This window comes from Phalacrocorax carbo, chromosome 5, assembly GCF_963921805.1.
Source record: "Phalacrocorax carbo chromosome 5, bPhaCar2.1, whole genome shotgun sequence".
In the NCBI taxonomy this organism is placed as follows: domain Eukaryota; kingdom Metazoa; phylum Chordata; class Aves; order Suliformes; family Phalacrocoracidae; genus Phalacrocorax; species Phalacrocorax carbo.
Genome location: NC_087517.1, coordinates 57,738,596 through 57,754,592, shown reverse-complemented (window position 1 = coordinate 57,754,592; position 15,997 = coordinate 57,738,596). Strand labels below are relative to the sequence as shown.

Genomic DNA, 15,997 nt, shown 5'->3' with positions numbered 1-15,997 from the left:
TTGAAGAGAAACTTTAATTAGAATTTGATTAACCCTTCTGTGCTGATACAAGAGAAAGCACAAAATGGTTTTCTGAAGCTAAGAGCTGGGCAACTGTGTCCAAAGTTATTAAACAGATGCAAAAGTTGTCCACATGGTGAGAAATGGATTGAACTGCGGAACTAAATTAGGAGGGAATAATCAATTGTTTGTTTTTGATATGTCTGAAGAAAAGGAGACAACAAAGCTACTTTGAGGTGAAAACCACAGCAATTTTGAACAGAGCTGATCCCTGTGCATACCAAGATCATAGGGCACACAATAGCCAGAGCACTGGCAAAAAAAACCCCACACACAAAAAAAACCAAACAAAAAAACACTGGGCAGCACAAACAGAAGGGAATGATGAAGACTTAGAAATATTTAAGTGGATGTGGTAAGATTTAGACATGTTCTGGATGTGTGGGTCAAAGGAGAGAAACAGGCCAAAGAAGATGCCAAGATTACAGCCTTGAGTGAAGAGAGTCACGGTTATATTCTCTGTTCTTTCTAATTATTCTTTTTGGAACAGAGAAGAGACAACAGAAACAATAACTCAGTATCTTGAGATACTATAGCCCAATTTTTATATAGAAACTTACCAAATAGCAACTGAAGACATTTGTTTGTATGTTGAGGCCACAGTATCAACAGCCACTGTTAAATAGGGGTGTTCTATCATACGGTACCTTAAGAATCAACCGTAATCACAAAACTACCTATCTTCTTTTGTTAGTAAAACTGGAAGAAGATAAAAAAATTACATTACCCTGAAATTAATTTCTTCATTCCAATTTAAATGAAACACTTCATATGTTTCTCTATTTAAGGAATAGTAAATGAAAAGGTATTTCTTTATTCTAAAAATTATTCTGTCACAGGAAGAAATTTAGTTAACACTATTCTAATTTATGATAGATGCTAAACTACTCAAACCAAGTTTTCTTTATACTGAAATTGTTCATGATTAGATTGTAAACTCCTCAGGACAAGGGCCTGGAATATGCTGGGACGAGTACTGTTAGGCAACAGAGATGCTACTACTAGAGAACAACTATATTCCCATTACACGTTTGAATGAATTGTGTATACATTCCTTCAGGGTGTTTTTGCACAGACATGCCACTGAAATAAAAGCTAATTAGTACATGATAAACGATCTGAAAACAAATAAATAGTAAGGTGGTGAAGTATGCTGTTGATACGAAGTTACCGAGGGTAGTAAAAATATTGCTGGCTGAGAGAATCTGCAAACAGCCTCACAATCCTGAGTGCACAGACAGGTGAAATTTAATATAGATAACCATAATGTAAGCACAGAAAAAAATCCTGTCCTTACCTATAAAACTATCTAGTGGATCTAGATGTTAACAGTCAGAAAATAGATCCTGGGATCTACATAGTTAATGCTATGAAAATGTTTGTTCAATGTTCAACAAAACAACATTCAACAATGCTCAGTTTATCTGCTTCTACTTCCCTAACAAAGCAAAACAAATAGGTGACAAGAAATTTAAGGAAAGAAGTGGATAATCACATGAAAACCATTATTCTGACTGCTCTTGTGTCTTGTATACTGTGTGTAACTCCTGGCCTCCTCATCTCCAAAAGCATAGTGCTTAAAAAAAAAAAAGATATTAATAGTAACGTGAAAAAAAATCAAATAGACTAAAACTCTTCAGCTTGGAAAATAAAAGACTGAGGAAAAATATAAAATCATGAGGTGAAGAGAGAAGGTGACTAGAGAGCAACTGGTCATTGTTTCTACCAAAATGAGAAGAATATCAACTAAGATAGGAAACTCTATAAAAAACCAAAACCACAATGCATAGTCAAATTGTTTTGAGCAGGACTTCTTCCTGTAGTACACTGCAGATGCCAAAAGCCGACGTGGACTTAAAAAAAATGACTGGGCAAATTTGTGGAATAAAAATCTACTAAGAACTATTAAAAATAAGACACCACTTCCGATTCAGAAAGTGCTAAAGCCACAGATGGCTGCATTCAGGGTATTAAGGGATCATATGATGTCCCATCTCTCTGTACTCTTCCTCAGGCACTTTCTAGTATCCACTGCTACAGACATATATACTCAAATATGATGTTTTAATGAAGACTACAATATCTAATTATTTCTAGAATGCATTTATTTATAGCTGAATCCAAGGGAATAAAAAAATAAAAGCTATGCATAATAGCAAGATACATCTCAGCCTTGAAAACATTTACATATACACTTGATTGTGGTCCAAATTCTAGCATTAACATATGAATAGAAGTAAATGTAACAATATAATCTCCAAAGGAACTTCAGATTTTCTCTTTTGCAAACTTTTTAACATGGTTTCTGTACCATTGTATTGGCACTAAGTGTACCAAGTCAGGACAGAACTTCTACTTCTTTTTTGGGAAAGAGTGTAGGAGTACTTCTAACAGAGGAAGGTGTATGATGCTATTAAAATTCCATCAGTTTGATCTGCTTTTCGAAAACCAAATCATTACGTATTTCCATCTTCTTATATAGAGAAGTTACTTTATCACTGTATATTGTATTTTCTGTCAGTAATCATGCTGGACAACTTCTGCGTATTGTTAATTTTTAGGCCGCTATCCTGCAGCAGCACTTCCTACTACACCACAGCTTCCCCAAAGCAACTGCTACTCGAGTGCTGTTCAAATGCAGCAAATCACAAAGGCACCAAGTCATTTTACGAATTCCTTGTTTCAATAAGCAAGCAAAAAGTGCAGTCACCGACTTACCCGATCTGATTTCTAAGCCAATTTAAGTAAGGCAGTATAACATTACATGGAAAGATGTCTCAAGGGGCATCTGCAGAGTTATAATTTCAGAAGCACTAAGCAGTTAACTCTTCCAGAAACAAACAAACAGAATGAATGAGCAGACATTACTCGAAATTCCTTTAGCTGCCTATTTTCACTTACAGCAGTCTAAACACTTGTAACAGTCAGATCCAAAATGATTATTTTGATCCATTCCAAAGGGATTAGCTATGCAAATAAACAAACCTCGTCGAGCAATGGAGTCTAATCTGTAACTCAGTTAAAGACTGGGAAAAAAGTGTAGAAAATTCTCTAATCCATACTTACTTTTCAGGTGTTAGGAAAAAAAAAAAGGAAAAAGAGAGGGACAGTCCTTAAAGGGAAAAAACTTCGATACGCTTTCTGTGCTCTAAAGGCCGTACGAGCAACTTTTCCATGGTATCTCAAACCAAAAAGACATGATAAAAAAGCAAGTTAGAGCAGCCGAGCGTTTCTGTCCCTAAATCGCCGGACCGGACGTCCCTCCCCGCCGCCGCGGCGCGGTACCGAGGGCGGTGCGCGGCCGCCGGGGCTGGCTGGGCCGGGCCCGCTCCGTCCCCCCGTGGGCAGCCGGCCACCCCGCGGGACACGCACACCTTTGTAGGAAGATCAGTTTAACACAGACGGAAGGCGCGTTCTCCTGCGGGCCGGGCGCCGCGGGATCCCTCCGCTGCCTGCGGCGGGAGCCGCTGCGGGGCCGGAGCCCTGCCGGCCGCCACAGGGCAGGGCGGGGCGAGGCGGGGCGGGGCAGGGCGGCCGCCGAGCGCGGAGCGGCGGGAAGGAACTGGCGGCTCGCGCCGGCCGCGGAGCAGGAGCACGCCTCCCGCCCCCGCTACCGTGCTGGCCGTTAGCGCGTGGCAGTTAGCGCGCAACCGCTCCCGGGGCGCGTGCCGCCGCAGGGGCTTCCGCGCGCGCCGTGTGCAGCGGCGTGAGGGAAGGCGGGCGGAAAGGCGGGCGGGCGCTCCGCGGGCGGGGGCAGCTCCTCGCCGCACTCCCACCCCCGCCGGGGCCTCGCCAGCCGCCGCCGCTGCTGCCGGCGGGCGCTGGGAGGCGACAGCGAGCCCCTGCCGCTGGATCCGTTCGGGGAAAGCGAACGAGCGAGCGAGACTTTTACCTTTTCTCTCTTTTCCCACCATGCTGCGGACGCCGCTGCCCGCGGAGGAGAAGCGGCGGCTCAGCCCGGCGCCGTTCTCCTGAGGACATGAGGGAGGCGCGGCCGAGCCCGAACTAGCGCGACCCGCGCCTCTTCTCTGTCCTCCCCCTCCTGCGTCCCCGACCACCATGAGGGAAGAGAGAGAAGCCGCCGCCGCGGCCGCCTCCCACCTCGGACCCAGCAAAGCCCCGCAGCACTGCCAGCAGCCGGACGGCGGCGGGGCGGCCGCCCCCCTGGCGCTCCCCGGCGGCGGCAGCAGCAGCCCGGAGAGCCTACGGAACGGCTACGTGAAGAGCTGCGCGACCACCCTGCGGCAGGACCCGCCGAAGAGCTTCCTCTCTCTGCTGCTGTTCCCTACCGCCGCCGCCGCCTCCCGGGCTCTGCTCAGCCTGGGCGCCTTGGCCGCCGCCGTCCTCTCGCTCCTGGCCTTGCACGGCCCGGGCAGCGCCGGGGACCAGCAGGACGGGAGCAGCTGGCGGAGCCCTCGGCCGCAGCACGCCTTGCTGTGCTTGTCCCACTGCCTCAGCCCTCTCTTCAGCATCGCCTGTGCCTTCTTCTTCCTCACCTGCTACCTGGCCGGCGGCAGGCGCGGGGAGCACGGCGGCGGCACGACCCGCTGGTGGCTGCTGGCGCTTCCCGTGTGCTGCTACTTGGGGGACTTCGTGGCGCTGCAGTGGCTGCTGCCCGCGGAGGGGCACGAAGAGGAGCCTGGGCCCCTCGCCGAGCCGCAGATGGTCCTAGGCAGACTCCTGACAGTGCTGGGATCGGTGGCCACGCTGACTCTGCTACAGAGCTCCCTGAAGTTGCGCGGGAGCGTCCTCGTCTTGGTCTTCTCCAGCCTGTTGTGGCTGATGTCGCTCACCAGCCTTCACTCGCTCCCCCCAGCCCTCAGACCGCTGTTGGCCGGCTCGGTCGGGGTGGCAGGCTGCCTCTTGGCACTCTGTGGTGGCGAGCACGGCTTCTTCTCGGCTCAGAGCCGAGGAGCACACCACCAGCATCATCACCACCCACGGCTCCCCAGCGTGGAGGAAAAAGTGCCTGTGATCAGACCCAGGAGGAGATCTAGCTGCGTATCCTTAGGGGAAACTTCGGCCATCTACTATGGGAGCTGCAAAATGTTTAGGAGACCCTCGTTGCCTTGCATTTCCAGAGAGCAGGTAGGTTTCTCCGAAACTGGAGGGAGAAACTTTCTGAGGAATGAGCGCCGCTCGCTTTTCCTAACCGCTGTGTATGTCTGTGCTGGATGTCTGCTGTCAAACTCCGGATAGAGGAATGGAGGAAAATGTTAGTCCCTTAGCGGGTTTCTCAACTCGGTCCTACAGAATCGATATAATCCTTTGTGTCTGTATAGAAGCTAAACCATAATAATATATTTGCTATAGGACCGAAGGCTCGCTCGCTTTTCATACGATCTTAAAACGTAGTTCTTACTGATTAAAACAACCCCAAACCAAACATCTTCAGCTACCGGCTACCTTGTTGTTTTGATTGTTTCTTTTCCAAAGCCCACCACCTCCTTCGCTTCTGGCAGACTTCACGAGAGAGAGAAATCACAGCTTTCTAGCTGCCTGGCACTTCTGGTTCTTCCCGCTTTCTGTCGACAAAATGATTGCCAAGTGCTAAAGGAATATCAGGTTTTGAGGGATATTATTTATCAAATGTTAGCGTTGTTTGAGTGGCAGCTGTCCTTCTGCCTTGCAGATTACTGTCTCTTCTTTCTCCCTCTCACCCTGTCTTCCTCGCTCCACGTAAGTTAACATTAAGTTTGGGTTGATGGGATTTAAGAAACTTCTTTTTACTGAAGAGAGAGCTGTTCAGTAGAGTCTGGAGAGATGCCCGAAACGCTCAGCTTTCTTGAATGGAACTCTGTTGGTTTCTACCTCCCGGAAAACTTTTCAATGAGTCTTGTTTTTTGTAGCGCAAACCCCCGTGGTGGTGGTGAGCTTGTTTTTATTTGGGAACTTGCACGTGAACTGCAGGAACATCGAGTTGTGTTGCCGGTGCAACTGGCCCGAGGCTGCTGCAAGCGGATTATCAGCCCGTTATAGGAGGGAGAGTAAGGGGAGTGTATTTAACAAACGTGCAGGTGAACAGTTTCTGGGACGTGATTGTTGCTGCAGAATTCCCCATCTACCACTGTTGTGGCTGAAATTCACGGATACGAAAGGAAATTTTGCTTTGACGTGTATTCCGTAATGCGCTTCTTGTGATTGACTGTGAAATAGGTCTGAGGAAATACGAGGTCAACCTGAAAAGGTGGAGTAGTTTTCGAACATTTCTTTCCCTGCATTTGCACAATAGAATAATACAGCGGTAATTGTTTTTGCATGGAAGGTTAAAATGCAAGTGTGCTGTAACGAGCTTCAGAAATAACTCATTCAGTAAGTTTCAAATTATCTAATGCATATTATGAAAGAAACATTAAAATATTATACTAGCAGTTAAGATATGTAGGGACTATTGTATGCTACTTTACTTTCTCTGTTCCCTTCTGGAGAGTAAGGAACTCACTCTCTGTCTCATTTGTCTGCAGTACAAAAACTTCAGAAAATGTGGTTTCATTAACATTTCTGGACGATAGAAGATACTTGTTCTTGTGCAAGTTACTAAATGCTTCCTTTGATATTCAGCTCACTTTCTACGGGCATGTGTATATTTCAAGTTAAGGCACTTATTATTCTTTAACATCATAAATGTCAACCATAACTAAATACATAGAATTTATTGGCAGTACTTAAATCATACGTGTTCATAATAAAATGTTACTGTTTGGTAGACTTCCAGAATTTGATATCTTTATCACTAGAAGCGAACAGAAACAACAAAGAGATCTGAAGTTCTTTATTTTCCTAATAGTCTATTATGCTTTACAATAAATAGTTGTGCTTTATTAAGCACAGTCTAAATGGGATTTGTAGATATATGTTCTGTGCAATATTTTATATGTAATTTTTAAAGCATAACACAGGTTAAATCCTCTGATCTGTCTGACTTGAGAGAGATCAGACATCGAGAGCTGATAAAACGTCAATTGTTTGGGGGGGGGGAGAAGTAAGCCCATAATGTGTTATTTTATTTGAATAAACACTACAGGGTTTTTACGTTGCTTCCTTGAAACAGAAGGAATGCATGCACTTAATGCTTTTCAGAGAACATTTATTATGTGAATTTTCTTTAAGGACTGATTGCATGTTTTGCAGATCTTTATAAAATACTACAATGATTCTTTTCCAATATTAATATTTTAAGAATGAGTTTAATGAGCATTGTTAGGAAGATCAATGGAGTACAAGGAATGTGCTGCAAGTCCACCATGACAGTACTTTGATGAATGAGAGCTGAGTTGCTCTTATGATTCTGTTAGATCTATTTTGTATGATTGTTACGAACCTCTTGTATGTAGAGGTCTGTACGAACCTCTGCAAGCAGGGCCACATAAGAACAAAAAAGGCTGATGTTCTGAATCATAGAATAGCAGCTTAGAAGGGACCTCAAGGGTCACCTGGTCCAACCTGTCTTGGCAAAAGGATGGTCTAGCCAAGATGGCCCAGCAATCTGTCCAGCTCAGTCTTAAGTGTCCAGTGTTGGGGAATCCACCACTTCCCAGGTAAGATTATTCCAATGGCTGATAGTTCTCATTGTGAAAAATTTTCATTTTGTGTAGATTTTAGTTACTCTTTGAGGAAAATAGGGAATGCTAGTATTGACCTTAAGTTTTCAGTTACTTGTTGATTTGAAATTATGCCCGACTCTAGTTAAATACATGAGAAAATAATTATCATGAGTGACTGTTTTTTTTATTAAGCCAACAATTCTAAGGGGTCTGTGTGCGGGGGGGGACAGGTATGTGGAATCAGTAGTGTGCGCACACTGGAATTGGATGGAGCTATCGCTGTTTTCTAGGGTAGAAGTGGAAAGAGGCCCTGTGAGCACGATCTTGTAAATGCTTTCTAATGTGAGCAATCCTTATGACAAATATTCAGATTATTGCATTCTGTACTTGAACAGGTATGGCAACTCTAACGCTGCAAGGATGATAAAATTAGATCACCTTTATTCTTACCTTGTATATGAGTATCTATGCTTCCTTTAGCTATCAAAGTCTACAAATCCATTCTGTGTGTGGCTTTTCTCCAGTACATACAGCTAGCAATGTAGTTTGAGGTGGGAGAAGAGTCTTGAATAAATTATATCTTAAAATTTTTATGTGAGTATAGTTAAATGCCATTATCAAAATATATAAATATGCCTAGAAGGAAGCAATATGGCTAAAATTAAGGCTAAAAATTATCTAAATACAGTGTCTTTTCTGAGGTCTACTATATTAACACTTCTGCTCACAGAAATTCATATGATTTTAGCAGTAAACAGGCTTTTTGTTTTCTTACGTCAGAATTCATCTTGGACCTAGAGATGAATTGCTTATTAGCAGTATGACTGCAGTATTGATTTGTATTACAAATTTTATGTAGATGATGTTTTGATTGCATGTATTAATCAGCTGCTAATCTGTTAGCTGTACCTACTGCTGCTGGTGTTAAAGGGTTTGTCTTCATTGACTGTTGCATGCTTTGCACTTAAATTTTTTGTGTGTGTGTGAAAGCCAAATCAGAATTGGAAGTATAAAAGGTGCTTGTCAGTATTTCAGGTCTTGTAAACACCCTGTGTCCTGAAAAATATTGTAGTAAAACACTTCTTTAACATGTTGGTGAACATGTATATGAGAGTAAATAACTGTGTGTAGGAACTCATACATAGGAACTTCTCAGAATCCAGAAAGAATGTGATTTCTAAAATTCATATTTTTCCTGGAGTAAAGAATAGGCCTTCCTAATGGAATATACAGGATATGTGGCCAAAACAGTCTGCAAACAGAGCTGATACTTTTCCTAGTTACCTGACTAGGTTCAAACATGTAGGAAGGCTGGGATATTTCCTGGATAAAGACTGCTTTCATGTTTCATTCTGTTAATTACAGGAAGAACTGTCTTGTGGTTAGGTTGTTGGGTTGACTGCCACCTCTCCCCAGTTTCTCTTCCAAACTATCTCATACCTTTGATGCATTACCTTAGGAAGATCAGGACTCAATTTCAAGAGTCTAAAATATTTATGAAACTTGAAATTAATGCAGTTCCGTATTTGCTTAGACAATTTATATCTGTGTATGTTACCTATATAAGAAATTATATTTTGTGCTCAGAGTATAAACTTTCTAGTGCAGATGCTCTCTTACTATGTATTTTATGGTGTCTTAAAACTGCTAAATTCAGGTATTGTTTGCAGCCTAGAAACAGGTGAGCTTTTACCTGTTGATTAAAGCCAATAGCATAACAGGTAACTCCTCTTGCTATCTATTTGATGAACTAGCTCTTTGTAATGTTAAGTTTTCCCCTAACGATTACAATGACTGTTACCACAAGTGTACCTACAGGTCAATATTTGTTTCTGTTGTTAACAGAATCTTTGTACCTCTTGGATTTTTATTGTTTGTCTTATTGGGGAAAATCAAGGTAGAAATGTGGGTGTGTTGAGCTGTGAATGTAATCAGTTATAATGGGATGCGACTGAGTGTAGGGAATATGCAAAGAGGAGGATTACATGGTGAAAGCAACAGTCTTGGAAAACTGTTTTTGCAACAGTATTTTGGATGAGTAGGACTCTTGTTTCTGTCTGGTTCTCTGATCTTGACAAGATGTTTTGTGCTGGATGAAATGTAAAATGAGAAGACTCTTGGTAAAAATTGCATCCTTTTTTCTCTTTCTCTTTTTTTTTTTCATCCTGAAGTTAAATTCTTGAAGTATGGTACTGCAAAGAAAGGATGATTTGAGCATGGTCTGCCCATAAAGACCTGTAGAGAGGTCAGAATTTAAGATGGTATCTGCTGGCAAAGTGACCACCAGGACCGTACAGTGGTTCCCAGAGAATGACAAAGAATGCTATTAGGGAGACTGAGTGCCCTTAAGAACTCTGTCAGCTAAGTTTACCTGAGCTGGTTTTTAGATATCCAAGACTTGGTGGCAGTTCATGTTCTGGGCAGAAAAAGTATGCTAAAAGCAGGGAAACATATCTTCAAGTTGTCAGCGTAGCGAAGGGGGTTGACTATTTCTGCAGGTGTGGTTTCCCAGAAAGAAAACGTAAATGGAGAAGGGAAGGAGATCAAAGACAACTGCTGTGGAAATGCTGGAGAAATTTGGAGGAAGGTGAAGATGGCATATTACAGGAGTGACCAGAACACCAGTAGAAAAGAAATGGAGGAAGCTGGGAGAGAATGTTCCAAGAACTGTGTGGTTGTGTCAAAGAAAACTGACAGAATAAATTGGGTAAGATACTAAGTTTCAGCTTTGAGTAGGAATACATTTTAAACTTAAAAAAGAAAGTTGTAGAGATGAGGAACAAAAGGTTTGCAGGAGAGTCTCTAGGATGGCAAAGAGGACACACTGTGGTTTGTGAACAGTATATTCACAACAAATATGAAAGGGAAGAGAATTACGAGGAGTCAGGTATATTTTCCAGAGGAAAAGACTCATCTTTTGACATAGTGTGTGTATGTGTATGCCTGACAGTGCCATCCTAATAGTTGAACTTGACCAGCTGAACTGATTTAATACTATGGCCTTAGGAGTTTCAAAGATATCAAATTCCAGCAAGTTTTATGAAAAAACGTGAGTGGCAAGTGAAGAGACCCTGTGGAATATGCCCTGACACAGGGCAAGTCTGCAGTGTGAGCTGAACTCTAAGAATCCATGTGAGTGTGTCTCATGTCATGAGTGAATGCCAGAACTGGGGGCCAGGAATTCTGTTCTAACCTGGGCCTTATTTGACTTTTGATAGGAAAGTGGTATTTTAAAAAAAAGCTTTTTTCCTCAAGTTTTGTTTTTTTCAGATACCTAAAAATGAAAACTTCACGCAGCCTTACCATCATTGAAACAAACCACTGAACAAAGCCAACTGTAACTATCAGGTCTGGCGTTCAGAAACGAGTTCCTGAAGATGGAAAAGAGTAAATCTTGTACTTTTATACAAAGATAAGGATTACAGGCAGGGAAACTGGGAGATGTAGTCTGTTCTATCATTGATGCAAAAACTTGTGGTGGAAAACAGATGAGAATCTTCTTTCTGCCAAATGAGAAGGGAGGGCAGACCACAGGAGGCTATGGCCGTAGAATATTTTGTTGGAATCTCACCCATTTTTCCAGGACAAAACTATGTGGAGAAAGAGCTGAAAGAATAGTTTAAGATGAGTAAAGGGGAGTAAAAGGAAATGTTGAATTTCAACATGACTTCAGTGGGTGAAAACAATGCTTAGCAAGATGGAATGACACAACAGAATAAACTGCGGGAAAAAAAATAATGGGACTTTGCAACTCAACAGCAGGAATTAAAATTTAAGGTAAAAGTGAGGACTTGGATTGATCAGGGCAGACTGTGTAGTATATGAGTGAATGTTAGTGAAGTGTGAAAAGGATCAATAACTTTAAGGAGCCAGTGGAAGTAAGAGTACTAGAGCCTTCCAAACATACAGGAACCATGGATGCTGATAAATTAGAGTTCACAGGGTAGCAAGTGAACTGACAGATGATGGTATTTGAGAAGGGGAAGTGTGGCAGAAACAGATTGGAGAGATCTGTCTTTAAGGAAGACCAGTTAAGTGAATGGCCTTATGTGTGTGTGACAAAATGAAGTGTTCTAGGAACTTGAGAAGGCATAACAATGAATGATGGCTGAAATAAAATCTTAGTTTCTGGAGCAGTTTTATATTTGAAAATGGATCATACAGCTTTGGGAAAGGACGTAAGTCATATGAATACAGGCAGCTGGTGACCAGAAGTAAGTTTTGATGTGTTGGGCCATCCCTACTTTTTCATAGCTTTTATGTATAGTATGTTCCTTTGAAACAATCGCTAGTTTACTGGGAGAGGGACAGAATAGGGCATGGATATCCAAGTAATTTTATTATAGCCCTCTATCTGTTTGATAGCAGCACTGGTTTTCGTAAGTATTGAACTATCCAGAACTACTCATAACTACCAGTGCTAACCTCACTTCGTACAGGAGGTGTGGAAGCAACCGACGCATTTCCAATAAAAGGACTGATTGAATAGTAATCCTGACAAGTTTTGTTACCCAGTACTGAGCTGCCAGCCTTATTGTTCCTATATGCAAGCCCAAATACCTTTACTAAGTTAGAGGCATACTTGCAGCAAATGTTCCATTGTTGTTCATGTGATAAATAAAAGTTTGTTTTATGGAATGTTAAAATTATCTTTTTCCTATCTAATTTACTATTTTTAAACTAATCAAGATACTATAGAAAATGTACCATGTGAAGCTGTATTTGGGTACTTTGGATTTGGTTTTGGGAGATCTTCCCTCTTTTTATGAGGAACATTCCAGGCTTTTTGGTATGAATTAGCAATATAGGTACATTGGTTTAGCTATATCCATGCTGGTAATAGTAGTTGAGAAATATACATGGGGTTTAATTTGGGGTGAGTCCTTTCAGTATGCCCAGAACAGCCAGTGCTGCTCCCCTGCCCCAGAAGAACTGTACCACTGTTAGATGGTGATACAGCAAGCCTGTGTCACACCTGCCTGTTTATATCTATTGTCAGTACAGTTTTATCAGCAAAGTTCATAAAACAGAACCAAATCTTCTGAAAGTGTGTGAAACTTAAGGTTTGCAGAGGGAATTTTTATCAGTTTTATTCAAATAACAGCTTAACTATGACTCCTGTATAGGCACTACAGTAAGTGTCTCTTTTAACCTTCATTATTGGTCATGTTACATTTTCTTTTTGATTAGATTAAACCCCTTTAACAGGATAGGAGCTAAACTAAAGGCTAAAAAAGGCACTCTTACAGAAGGCTTACCACATTTTTAGCATGATTTTTGTTCCAGTGTAACCTAAAATTAAAGGCCTGTATTTACATTTAGCGTCTTTTTTTTTTTCCCCTCTCCTTAGAGTCAGTTTAATATTACAGATTCAATCATCATTTATTTATGTTCTTTTTGTAAATTTTTAAATTTTATTTTCTCCTAAGCACTCTTGTGTGATACCTGTTTGCCACTTCAGGAGTGTTGTTTTGTTCCTTCTGTCTGGCAGATTCTCTCAAAGGAACTCTAAATTTCTGGGTACCCTAAGTTACTAATATAGGACAAGTAGGTTTTTTGTTTTCTTTAAGAGCAGGTGCCAGTGAGTTTTTCTAGTACTCTGGCTCTCCAGAACAGTTTCTTTTGTTTCACGCAAATTGCTGATACACCTGCTGTTTTTCAACATTTGATGACTGATAAACACTAATCCTCAGATATCAAATTATTCTTCTGTGTGAGAGATGTATGGTGGCCAAAGAACCATAACTCTGTGTGTGCTTTACAGAAGTGGATGGCCTCTTAGCTGGGCTTGTGACTTTGGAAAGGATAGATATAAACAGACTTTTTCTGAGTTTTCTCTGAGGCAGGGATTGATCTCTGTATAGGACGTCATTAGTAGTTAATAAAATTCAGTATCATGCATGTAGTTTAATGTTGCTAACTTTAAAAAGAAAGGAATGTCTTTGAGAGAAGTCTTAAATGATTGCTGTCTTGATTAATGTCCACGCTAGTCTTCATTTCATTTGGTTTGCCACCAATACAGTGGTGTAATGTGTAAATGCATGCACAGGCTCTTTGATACCCACTCTTGCAATTCCATAGTGTCCTACACATTCTCACTCCCTTAGAATTATCCTCATTACATAGTATGAGATTAAATTTCAGTTAATTTAAACTGCATTTGTATAGATACAAGCAGTTATAGTCTTATGTGTGGGTAGTAAGGGAGGGAAATTTATGTTGAAACCTGAAGGTATGATTAGCAGACTGAAAAAGTTTAGGTCCTGCTGTGCCTGTGAAATGCCATCTGCTCTGGCACTGCCCTGAAGGAATTGGCTCAGACTGGAAGAAGTAAAAGTACATTAGCACAGTTTTCCTCTTGACTAGATGCATCTGTGAGAAGTAGGCTTAATTTTGCTCAGGGGGGATGAAGGTTGATCTGGGTTATGCTGTTTCCATTGAGACTGTCCATACAAGTGCACTGAAATGCAGATGTACCTACTGTGTATTGCTGCTTATAGATGGAGTAAACACACACATACATTAATGATGACAGGGGCTTGGTTCTTCTTAACATGTTGGTATAGGATAAAGCAGTATATTTCATATCTTAACTAGCAAATGCAAACAAACTTGTGTTGTCATGTTTAACTAGGCATCCTCTAGTCTCTTTTTAATAGTAAAAAGCTGAGGAATGTTATGTAGCATCTTTCCAGTGATTAAAGAAATGTAGTATGTCTATCTGAAGTTAAAATGAGTGCTTACCATGATGTAAATAACAGCTTTGTGCTGTTATGGCAAAGTGCAGTTGAAAGTATTTTGATTATCTGTAGTATTCTGAGTATCTGTTAGCTTTTTTTAATGTAGTTATAGAAATACATTTATTAGAATCTGTATCAGAGCCTCTTGCTACCTCTTATTCACCATAGCAGAATGTTTCCATACCATGGTAATACTGAAAATCTTTTTTTTAATTTCTGTTTGAAGTTTCTGGTTGAGCAAGTCTGATTAAGAAAGGCGTGTTTGGAATAGCTTTTGTGTTAATAACCAGTCTTTTTAGTCATTGCTTTTAATTAATTTATTTTTCATAACTGGAAACCTGCTTGGTAGATGCCAAAGAATTTTTAGAGAATCTTGACAATAACAGGTTTGCAAGTGATTTTCTATGATGTCAAGATGAAAATAAGAAAGCGGGAGTAGATGAGCAGAGGCAGATGCTGGCTATTGCTTTTAAGGGTGGCCTGTTTTCAACCCCTCTGAGACAGTGGCTGTCATATCAGAGACATCTGCAGAATGTTCTGAAGAAAAACACCAGTACTTCAGTCTGTGTTTGGAGGATAACAATTTTTTTATGAAGAGTAAAAATCAAAACTAGTTAAAAGACCCTAAGCTGCAAACAGTCTTGTTGAAACTGAGTAGAACCCTGTGCTTACATGTGAAATTTATGTAACCCATTACTAAGATTGTTAAGGATAAAATTTCAGGACAACTTCATTTAGAAACTGCTGTTATATCCGTAAATATGAAATTGATACCTTGTTCAGGAAAGCATCTTACAACTTTAGAAAAGAATCAAACTGTGTTTCATATAATAGAGATGTCATTTCAGGGTCAACTGCAGAATTCAATACAGCTTTAATAAAGGACCTGTAAAGGTATATAGTTAGTCTTATGTAATTTTTTCTTGTATGAGACTAGTTGCCTTAACACTTATTCTAGTAAGAAGCTCCCTAGAGATAGCAGAGCACTTAAGCTTTGAAGTGGAAAAGAACATGTGTTTTACAGCATGTAAGGATTCAGACTATAGTCCTTATTTGTTTAAAAATTCACTGGGTTTAATGTCATTTATAACTTTAGCTCTCTAGTAGCAAGTGTTAACAATCTTGAATACATTCTTAAAGCTATGTTCCTTTCACCTATCTGGTGTTGGACAGGATTGGTGTGCTGTTAGAAGGCACATCTTTAATTATTTGGGCCTTGAAAATACAAGAAAAATAATATCCCAGGAGATTAATATTCAATAGTAAATTGCTTACTTGTTTTGTCTTTTTTGAAATGTAATTTTTCTTTCTCCTTCCCTGTCCTTACCTGTTCTTATTTTTACAATAATTTTAACACCCCTTCCTACCAGTGTGTTCTTTGTCTTTCTACACATTACAAGATCAGTAACGTAATTTAGTCCAAAATTACAAGTATCTTTCAGCAAAGACATAAAAATGTTCTGACTGAAAACATTTTACTTCTTTAGAAACCTAGCAATCAAATTGTTGTTTAGAAAAATGTGTGGAACATTTGGTAACATGTAGTTTATAAGATAGAAGAATTAAATATTTCTTTGCATTACAGCATAAAAATATTTCTAGAATCCCTTACTTCAGTGCCATGTAAAAGTCCATTATTGAAAAATGATACAT

General features: G+C 40.8%; 3 protein-coding genes across 5 annotated transcripts in view; 1 reads left to right on the top strand and 2 right to left on the bottom strand.

Moving 5' to 3' along the window:
* The window catches only part of PSMA1 (proteasome 20S subunit alpha 1), a 33,481-nt gene extending 30,040 nt beyond the window's left edge, over window positions 1–3,441 (bottom strand). The window contains exon 1 of the mRNA XM_064452640.1: window positions 3,127–3,441. The gene's annotated coding sequence lies outside the window, so the exon portion shown is untranslated. The remainder of the gene's footprint in view (window positions 1–3,126) is intronic.
* On the bottom strand, window positions 3,173–4,121 carry LOC135313497 (uncharacterized). The gene is made up of 2 exons (XM_064452641.1): window positions 3,435–4,121; window positions 3,173–3,241 (listed from the first exon to the last, which is right to left on the bottom strand). Exon 1 carries the CDS (start codon window positions 4,119–4,121, stop codon window positions 3,453–3,455), a length of 669 nt encoding a protein of 222 aa, XP_064308711.1. The 3' UTR covers window positions 3,173–3,241; window positions 3,435–3,452.
* PDE3B (phosphodiesterase 3B) overlaps window positions 4,120–15,997 on the top strand; it is a 109,263-nt gene continuing 97,385 nt past the window's right edge. For all 3 annotated transcript variants that reach the window (XM_064452632.1, XM_064452631.1, XM_064452630.1), the window contains exon 1: window positions 4,120–5,148. In XM_064452632.1, coding sequence (XP_064308702.1) covers window positions 4,120–5,148 — 1,029 coding nt within the window. The remainder of the gene's footprint in view (window positions 5,149–15,997) is intronic.

Bases quoted from the DNA above. Each gene is read 5' to 3' on its own strand.
- LOC135313497 (XM_064452641.1), bottom strand. From the start codon at position 4,121: ATGGTGGTCGGGGACGCAGGAGGGGGAGGACAGAGAAGAGGCGCGGGT.